Genomic DNA, 10368 nt, shown 5'->3' with positions numbered 1-10368 from the left:
AGTGGGATCAGCCATATGGTCCACACTGTGCATTGGCTTTTCGGAGCGGGGATACTGTCCTCCAGGCCTGGCGGGCCAGGATGTGCTCCACTCTCTCTTCCTCCCCATTCATTTGCTCCCATGTGCTCTGATCAGACATGTCCCGCTCCCCTAGCTGCAGCTTCAGTGAAAAGGCCTTCGTAAATGAGATCTTTGACTCTCTGAATTGTTTTACCTAAGTCTTAGCTGGTGTATGAAGACATTGTTTAATGTTGTTATTTTTCTTGAAGTAAACGACATTTTGTCTTTTTAAAAGAGCCATAGCCACTCTGTCCTTGGTTGTGATGCTGAGAATTGTAGGCCAGGTTCTAGTATCACCCAGCGATAAACAGTGCAGTTCAACTTCTAAAACATGTGCGCTACCCTTTGGGTTTTATCCTTGATTTACTATTTTCATTATTTTGTAAAAATCACTTTTCATATATTCATGAGGCTATATTTCTCTTATTAAACATGTTTACTGATACTTTTTTCTCATAGATTAATTTGTCCTCTATGTAGAGAATATGGAAGATAGAGAAAAGTATAAAAATATTAAAATCACTGGCTAAAAGTAACCCATAAAACATAACAGTGGTTAGTTTTCTACTTACATTTTATATTTATCTTATAACATACATTTAGCTTACCTTACTCTGAGAACGACAATTTGGATTCTACGTTGGAATATTTGTGGACAATATTAAGGCATATAACCATTTCCCATTTTATGAAGTGTTCCTAGGAATCATTCTAGATGGTATTAGTTTCTTCCTCTTGCGTTTATTCCACATTTATTTTTTAAAGAAATATCTAAAATTTACTAATTTTTAAAACTTAAATTTTATTGACATATAATTCACATTATAGTTTAAACATAGTAAAAGAGTTGTGCAGTCATCACCACAATCAGTTTTAGAACATTGTCTTCATTCTTGTACTCATCATTATTAATTCTCCACTTCCCACCAACCTCTCCTGCCTTAACCCTAAGAAATTGCTAATCCAGTTACCGTCTCAGTAGATTTACCTATCCTGATTTCATATAAAGGAAAACATACACAAAACAAAAAAATACCCAAAAAACCCAACAACAATAATAACAAAATGGAACAGAGTAAGAGTGTCGGACCTTTCTTTTATACATTTTAATGACTTGCCAGTTTTGCGGCTGGCTAGCTTGGATTGCCATCCTTGTACACAGCTCTATGTACTCCAGGATAGATCAGCGCAAGTGGCATCCTGAAGTGGGAGTCATTATGTGTGCAAGACATATCGTCCAGTTACTTTTCATAAGGTGGCATCGTTTATGCGTCCTTATCTCCGCAGTGGAACACTGATGGAACTGTGCGGCAGGCACTGGGCTGGCTGCTAACTGCAAGATCAGGGCTCACACTCCCCAGCCACTCTTCAGAGAAAGATGAGCTGGTCTGCTTCTATAAAGATTTAATCTCAGGAGCCCTTCATGGGGCTCGCTGAAAATCAGCTCAGTGGCAGTGGATTTGAGGGCTTGGAGGTTTGTTGTTTTTGTATCCCTCTGAGCATTGCCTTTGAGCATAGTTTCTTTGGCTACTTCCCACACCTCAGGGATGAGCTAGGTATGAGAGGATTCACAAAAGCCACCTGGCAGGAAGGAGGATGGCACAGCTAAGGCAGGCAGTCAGTAAAACCAGGAAGGCAGTCCATTGTCACCTGTCGCAGGTAAAATTCAGAGAGGCATTTGTGAAAGGAAGGGTACCAGGCACCTGGGAGCACCCTGGAACTACTGCCCACTCTTTAAGAGATGCTTGTGTGGAATGTTTTCAGAGAGACAGGTTTCTTTGACAGTTTGGCAAATGTCAGGTACCTAAAATTAAAATTCGCAAGTAAAAGAGTACTTGTGAATCCCAGGAAGTCGCTTTTCATTTGAATAAGGCTCTGCCTAATAGAGTCCTTCAGCTGTAATTCATTTGTCCATTTTAACCACGAGGTGCTTATTGAGGGCCTTCTCTGTACTTAACCCAGTCCTGGATGCTGGGAACACAAAAGCAGGCAACCTTTCCCTCCAGGACTTTGTAAGCTGGTTGGGGAAGAATAGGAGATAGACACGTGAAAACTAGAGGTAAGAATGCAGGGCAGTCCATCATTATGTGCCCTAATGAGGGCTCAGCACAGTTGATTAGTAGTTTGGAGTAATGAAGATTTTCTCATAAAAATGGGTGAAGACTAAGATGATTGGAAATGAGAGATTCCCTTCAGATAGGGCTTGCTTTGAAAAACTTCACCTCCGGGGCAGAGGGGAGCAGTTTTTATTGGCGCCTGCAAACTTTTTTTTAGCATTGCAAGGCTCCAGGTTTCTGCAGGCGGCCCTATTTTACTGATGCATATCTTCAGCTATACCTGGGCTTTCCTTCTGTGATGCTGAGTAGTTTAATTACTCCCCAAAGAAAGGAGACTGGGGTTATTCGTTAACTCTTTGCTAACATTTTTACTGAGCCAGTTACATTTAAATCAGAACATGACTCAATCAATATGGTCACTGTATTAATCTGGTTTTTTTCTCTTTCTTCTTTATGTGAAATGTCAGATTCTCGGAACCAACTATTCACACAAAGTGGACATCTTCTCCTTAGGTTTGATTCTATTTGAGCTGCTGTACCCATTTGGCACTCAGATGGAAAGGGTCCAAGTAAGTATCCTCACACACCCCACCCTGGGGGCGGGGTGGGGGTGGGTGGGAGGGGATTGAAAAGAAAAGGAGCCTAAAATTTACATAAGAACAATGTGTGGAATAAGATTGAGTTCTTCTTAATGCCTGCAGATGAATTAATAAGAAGTGAAGATATTTGAAGACCTTTCACTTCTGTTGTAAGCTTTGGTCCTCAGAAATTGTTGACGAGGACTGTTTGCTGCTGTTGCTTCAGTCTACCAGTTAAACGGTGTCTTGTGCTCAATATGTTTGTGATAAATGCAAAACTAAGGCAAACATGCAGTAACGTGGGGTGAGTAATCAGAGATGGTGGTGGTGGTGCTTGGTCAGAGAAGAACATTCCAGAGTCACCAGGCATTCAGTTAAAGTTGCTACATTAAGCATTATTAGCTTCCTTTTCCCCTTCAAATTAAGCTATAACCAGATCTTTTAAAGCAGTGAGTACCAAAAGTCTTAAAGTTTCCTTTGTAACCTTCTTCCCCAATCCTCCTTTAAATGTCAGCTCTCCCGCTGTGGACCCTGCTACTTTGCTGCATATGTGCAAAGCGTACGCCCTTTTCACCATTTCCGAACGTTTCCACTTTAGACCTTGTCTACTGACTGCTGTCCGGGATAGAACAGGATGTAGTGCTCCCATAGAACTCACCTCTTCTATTCAACAGGGTCTAGCTACCAAGTGTTTAATACAGTAAATAGGAGTGGTGGTGGGAGGATGACCAAAAAGGCTAAAATTGAAAAGATCGTAAGTGCATCTAGAAAGGAAAATATAACAGGTCCAATGTATGTAAAGGATTGGGGATTAGAATGATATCAAAATCTGTGTAGTTATAAGTACATCAGAAGACGCTATCAAGACAATGAAAGGGCAGCCCAGAGGATGGAAGGAAAATGTGCACATCGTCTGTTTGATGAGACTCGACTGAAGAGCTCTGGTGTCTCAGCCACAGACAGATGACCCTATTTAACATGGCAGAGGACTCGAGGAGATGCTCCTCCAAAGCAAAGACAACAAGAAAAGATGCTCGGGGACACGGGAATCACAGGCGATGCCATTTCACACCCCCTCAGAGCCCCTCTTGGGGTTCAGTGCCCTGGAGCCCATTGGCCCATGATGACATCAGGAGGCTAAGCAGCGCTGTCCTGGAGGGCTTTCTAAGCTGGCATCCTCCCAGGAGCAGCTCCCCAGGTCTTTCTCCCAGGAAGCACCTGGGTGACTTGGAACCGCCAACCGTTAGGCTAGCAGCCGAGTGAGGGTAAACCACTGCTTTGCCACCCACACCCCTTAGAAGCTGGCTGTAATCAAAAGGTCATTGGTGATAGACGTTGGTGTGGATGTGAGAAATCAGAACTTGCATACAATGCTGGTGGCGCCAGTCTGGCAACTTCTTACATAAACTGTTCAATTGAGTTAACTTAGGACTCAGCAGTTCCACTCTGCAGTAGATGCTCAAGAGAGGGAAACGTGCGTCCGCACAAAATGTGGGCGTGTGTGTAGAGCAGCATTATTCATGAGAGCCAAAAATTGGAAACAACACATGTCCATCGGTGACTGTGTGATCTGTGGTGTATCCATACAATGGAGTGTTATTTAGCTCTCTAAAGGAAGGAGTACATACCACCACATACATGAACCTTGAAATGTGTACCAAGTAAAAGAAGCCAAAGGCAAAAGACCTTATATGATGTGACAGTGACAGTAGATTCATGGTTCCCCAGGAAGGGGAGTATGAAGCGTGGCTGATTAATAGACACAGAGTTCGTTTGGGCGATGATAATGTTCTGGAATCAGGTCATAGCAATGATTGCATAACACTGTGAATATACTAAATATGACTGAGTTGTACACTTTCAAAGTGGTAGGCTTTGTGCTAGTGAATTATATTTCCATCAATTTTTTAAAAATCATGTCTCTATATAAAAATAGTTGGTTATCCTCCCTGGGGGACAGACAACCAAAAAGTGGGTGAAGGGAGACGTCGGACAGGGCAAGATAATGACAAAATAATAATTTATAAATTATCAAGGGCTCATGAGGGAGGGGGGAGCTGGTAGGGAGGGGAAAAATGAGGACCTCATGCCGGGGGCTTAAGTGGAGAGGAAATGTTTGAGAATGATGAGGGCAATGAATGTACAAATGCGCTTTACACAATTGATGTATGTATGGATTGTGATAAGAGTTGTATGAGCCCCTAATAAAATGATTTTTTTTTTAAGTTGGTTAAATGAATAGGATTTATCTTGACCCTGCAGATATTGTTCTGTGTAAAATCATATATAACTGTTACCTGAGGGTCACATGTCAGGTAATATTTTCTGTATTCTCAAACATAGCCATTCTTTTCCTCCGCTGCAGTCAGTCCTTCTCAGCCCTTCCCTCCTCTGCTCCCATCTGACTGATCACCCTCCAGACCCAGCAATTCTCAACCTGTGGGTCACGACCCCTCTGGGGAGGGTCGAACGACCCTTTCACAGGGGTTGCCTGATTCATAAAGTAGCAAAATGACAGTAACGAAGTAGCAACAAAAATCACTTTATGGTTGGGGGGGGGGTGTCACCACAACATGAAGAACTATGAAAGGGTCGCAGCGTGAGGAAGGTTGGAGACCACTGCTCTGGACCTTCCGTTAACTGTCGTTGGTAGATAGACTCCTCTTGGTTGGCTCTCGGCTCCGTTGTCCTTTGTCCTGGCGTGCTTCTTCTCTTAATTTGCGGGATGTTTTGATAGAGTAGGTTACTCAGAAAGTCTATGTGGAAGATACATTTTTAAAACCTTTGGGTATATGGAGATGTATTTAATTATATCCTCACAATGAATTGGTTGAGTATAGAATTCTGGACTGGAAATAATTGTTAATTTGATGGCCAACTTCATGTCCTTACAACTTTAGTGTTGCTGCTGAACAGCAGTGCTACCCCTGCAGGACCTGATTCTGTGGGACCTGTGAGGTCTGCTTTGTTTTCCTTCCTGGAAACTGTTAGGGCTTTGCTTTCATCGGGAATTCTGAAACTTTGCCTTTTCCTTGATAGGACTCCCTCGCCACCCCTTCCTTGTACCTAACCCTAGTCAGTCCCTTTGGTTAGAAATGTAAAGACTTTGGTTCTAGCAGATTTCCTTATATTATTTCATTGATAAGCTCTTTCATTTCTCTTTTCCCCGGCACTCCCAACAGCCCTATAAATGCCATTCTCCTCCTCCTCCTCTCCCTTCGTCCCTCCCCTTCCCTGTGTGCTGCTTTCCTCCCCCTCCGCCTCTTCTCCTCCACTTCTCTCCCTTTGCCTTTCCTGCCTCCCCACTCCATTTCTGTGTTGTACTAGTCCGTAAGACTTCCTCAGCTTATTCTTTCCATTTTTTTCATTACTTTTTTGATGATTCAATCGTAATAGTCTAGATTCCATATAAATAAGGCAAACAGAACACAGAGTAATGATTTATATGAAACTGTCCTAAAGAACTTTCAGAAGCATAGTGTTTTACAACAAGCGATTTGACTTTCTTCATAAAAATTCAAGAATACGCTCCTTCCATATCGCATACACAGAGAGTAAAGGCTAGTAGTAAAGGGTACTTGTCCACTAGGGAACACAAATATGTTGTCAGTATCATATGTGCAATTCGAGCATAATTTTGTCGGAAATATTTTTAGCTTTTGATCACTTGAAGGTTTATCTTTCCGGTCTAGGTTCAAGCACTGATGTACAAAGTGTCAAATCAGGAAAAGATACAGATAAATTGCCCACCTGTTTACTACCCAGCTCTCCTTCCTAGTGATCTGCCAGTATCAGAAAACATTTATTTAAGTAGCTTTATAGATTAAAAATAAATTTAAAGAGAAGTAACACCTTTCTTTTTCTTTAGACCTTAAGTGATGTAAGAAATCTCAAATTTCCACCCCTGTTTACTCAGAAATATCCTCGTGAGGTAAGTATAAGTCTCATCTTTGATTGCCCTCAGAATCACAGTTACAACCTACGTGGTCGCTAGCAGTCAACTTGTCAGTGTCCCATTTTGCGTGGAAGGAAATCAAAAGTCGAGGGAGCAATGGCACCTGCCCCCAGAGCACGAGCAACTGGTGCAAGTCAAAGGCTAGCCTTTAGGCCAGGCCTGGCTTCCTCAGCCCAAGCCGCACAGCCATGCTGCAAGACTCCTGTGTCTGAGTTACGGGCAGGGCTTGAAAGAGAGGCTCTTGAATGAGACAGAAGACCTGGAGCAGCACCAGCCTCGTGCACACTGAGTCGTGTTATAAAGTCCTGTACGAGTTTTGTTAGACATCTCTCTAGCATCAAGAACGCGGCGTGCTAACTTATTTGCTAGCTTAAGTACTAGCTTATTTGTTAAAAGAAAGAAAGAAAAGCATTGATTTCCCTTGCTTCTATTTATTAGAGTTATTCCGCTCAGAATGACACAGTAAGTGGTTCAGAAGAGTGGAAAGGAAAAAAAGGGTGCATTATGGAGAAGTGAACCCGAGCTTATGGTTATTTTTATCTCATAATATGTTTGATCCACAGACATATTTTAAAATTTATACATTTATTGATCATGAACTTTCTTTGAAGTGCACTAAGGTGAAGTGTCAGTTACCATACTGCAAAAAGGAAAAATTTACCTTTCAATATAATAAATATAATCAGGGATTGCATTAAACCTGAATTTTACAATGTGATATTTAGAAATACACTAACCTTAAATGAACTGAAGTTTTACTAAAAATCATCATGTTCTCATATCTTTTACAAAGCTGATGAATCGGTTGCCAAAGTGGCCCACAAAAGTACGTGCATGTTCTGTTGAAAGGAGCTGGGGGGGGGGGGGGGGTCTCCCTCCAGGGTGTCAGGGCCTAATCTGTGGCATGCTTATTTTTTAATGGAAATTTAAATGAGATCATTAGAGTTTCAGGCAGTCTTAAGATGAGGTTGTTTCAAAGATGTTAATCACATTCTTTTAGATGCCCCTTTAGGATGTGTTAGGAAAAAACCAATTACCTCCTAAAGCAGTGGTTCTCAACCTTCCTAATGCCACGGACCTTTAATATAGTTGCTGATGTTGTGGTGACCCGAACCATAAAGTTGTTTTCATTGCTACTTCATCACTGTAATTTTGTTACTGTTATGAATCGGGTGACCCCTGTGAAAGGGTCCTTCAACCCCAAAGGGGTCTAGACGCACAGGTTGAGAATCGCTGCTCCAAAGAGTCCCTGGTTATTTTGATCATGGGCCAAATGCAGCTGTGCTTATTGTGGTCCGTGAAGTTTGACTGGAGCACAGCTGTCTCCCTCATGTGCGTACTGCTCTGACCACCGATGGCATCGTCGTCGCAGAGTTGAGGAGTAGCTAAGAGACTCTGGATGGCTTGCCAAGCTTACAATAGTTACAGGAAAGCTTTAGGGGACAGTGTTGCCATGCAGCCCGAGCCCCTTTATCACCAGACAGCTCTTGTCTTGCAGTACGTGATGGTGCAGCACATGCTCTCTCCATCCCCCGTGGAGCGGCCTGAAGCCACAGACGTCATCGGAAATGCGGTGTTTGAAGACTTGGAACTTCCAGGAAAAACAGTGCTCAGACAGAGGTCTCGCTCCTTGAGCTCATCCGGAACAAAGCATTCAAGACAGCCGAGCACCTCCCAGAGCCCTTTGCCAAGCAATTCGCCTTAAAGTTGTGCTGGCAACCAAACAGGTGACAGAGCCGTCCAGTCCACCTCTCAGGAACGTGGCTGTCCGGCATTGAGGACTGCGCTCTCCGCTGGGTCTTATGTTGAGCTGCCTGTTCTCAGTCAAATGACCGGTGGGCTTGGAGGCACAGCCTGTTGGAGCCAGCGGTGGACTGGTTGTGGGTGCTGTCGTTACACTCCGGCAGAAGACTGTCCCCGAGCTTTTCACGTGTGGTCCTGTCTCTTCGTTGGTCTCTTGAGACTGGCTGGCCAAGCTCAGTAGCCCTCACCTCTGGCCTAGGGAGGTAGCCTCAGCCCCAAAAGTACGTGGCGACAATGAAAACAGAAATATTTTTATAGTACAAAGGAACAGCCGTACCCACGTGTGGTAACAATACTGTCCTAGAAACATGCTTTCTAGAGATAAGGGTGATGATTTGAAAAGGGAACTCTTATCTTGTCCCTGGTGGGTCAGTAGGGAATCCACACTGTTTTGGAGTACAAACAGCACAAATTGACGGGTTATGCCCATGGCTAGTTTTATAGTGATATTTGTAGCATTAATAGCTTTTATTCCTTAGGTGATTCTAGGGAGCGTTCCGGAACTTTTTGTACTTTTACATTCATTAAGAGGAAAATGAAGCTTTTTGTGTAAACTGGTCAAAAGTTCTGGTTTAGAGAGGGAAAAAAAAGTCGTAGTAAGAAATGAATCATATATTACATCTAACTTCTTCCTTCCACTTTTTTTTAAACTAATGAAATCTTAAGTGTCTTCTATGTAATCATCTAGGTTGGTACTTCCCCCAAACTAATTCTAGGTAACAGTTTAATCATCTAACCTGACTCACAACATTTTTATTTTTCCCTGTAAATATGTTTATTTTTTATTTATAAAAATCCTGGAATCAATCCATTTGGGTTGGTGGTGTACAGAACGCACTTGGCGTGTGTTAACTATTGTGACTTCTTTCAAGTCTAAATGATTTAATAAAACTTTTTTTTTAATTAACGTGCAGCTGGCTCTTGTTTTGTGCCCTCAACCCCACCCCCAAATGGGAGCACTTCCGAATCTGTACGACGGGATCACACGTCTAGGAAGGGTCGCAATCCTACCCTCCAAAAACTGTACCCCGCGCCTTATTCCAGGAAGGTGGCTTCTCTGGTATTTCCCAGAGCCAAGTCCTACTAAACAGTCACAGGACTACGGAGGGAGGGGAGAAGAAGAGCACATAACAAGGGCTCAAACAGAAAGTAAATGTTTAGAAAATGATGATGGCAGCATATGTATAAATATGCCTGATACAACTGATGTATGGAATGTTACAAGAGCTGTAAGAGGCCCCCAATAAAATGATCTTTAAAAAAAGTCACAGGACTGATAGATAACACAAGGGCATTTACTTGGTGCCTACTCTGTGCCAGCAAGTGGGAATAGAGAGAGGGCCCTGTACATATGGAGACCTCACAGAGAGCAGGGCTACGGCCACGCAAGCTGCGCTGGTCTCTCTGAAAGTCCCACCTGCCTTTGTACAGTGCTTCTGAGGTGGACTGAAGGGAGGCATGGAGCACTGGGCTGGCCAGGCACACAATGGCTAGGCACAACCCTCACCGAAATGTGGGATTCTTTCTTTTACAGACAACTAGGTTGATTTGAAGCAGTAGCCCTGGAGGCCTAGTGGTTACATGTTGGGCTGCTAACCGAAAGATCAGGAGTTTGAAACCACCAGCTGCTCCTCGGGAGAAAGATGAGACTTTCTATACCCGTGAAAGAGGTACAGCCTCAGAAATCCACACGGGCAGTTCCACCCTGGCCTATCAGTTTGCTGTAAGTCAGAATCGATTCGATGGCAGTGAGTTATGTCCATTTCACAAGTGCCCACCCGTGCTCTGAATCCAGACTCACACTGAGCAGTGGCCGACTGTCTTCCCAAGTCCTGCGTGGCACCTGCCCATCCATCCCTGGTCCCGTCATCTCTTGGACCACCTGCCTCAGTTGCCACCAACCCCAACTTCACAC

General features: G+C 43.3%; 1 protein-coding gene across 1 annotated transcript in view; it reads left to right on the top strand.

The window, feature by feature from the left end:
• Positions 1-9356, top strand: part of EIF2AK3 (eukaryotic translation initiation factor 2 alpha kinase 3) — a 96311-nt gene extending 86955 nt beyond the window's left edge. Inside the window, exons 15-17 of the mRNA XM_004707940.2 lie at positions 2585-2686; positions 6564-6626; positions 8149-9356. Coding sequence (XP_004707997.1) covers positions 2585-2686; positions 6564-6626; positions 8149-8355 — 372 coding nt within the window. The 3' untranslated portion in view covers positions 8356-9356. The remainder of the gene's footprint in view (positions 1-2584; positions 2687-6563; positions 6627-8148) is intronic.
• The last annotated feature ends 1012 nt before the right edge of the window (positions 9357-10368 follow it).

The sequence above is a fragment of the Echinops telfairi genome, unplaced genomic scaffold (genome assembly GCF_000313985.2).
Source record: "Echinops telfairi isolate 266 unplaced genomic scaffold, ASM31398v2 ScPeMD7_7467;HRSCAF=8505_1, whole genome shotgun sequence".
Taxonomy (NCBI): Eukaryota; Metazoa; Chordata; class Mammalia; order Afrosoricida; family Tenrecidae; genus Echinops; species Echinops telfairi.
Note: the sequence above shows the minus strand (reverse complement) of the source record. Positions and strands in the feature narration are given on the sequence as shown.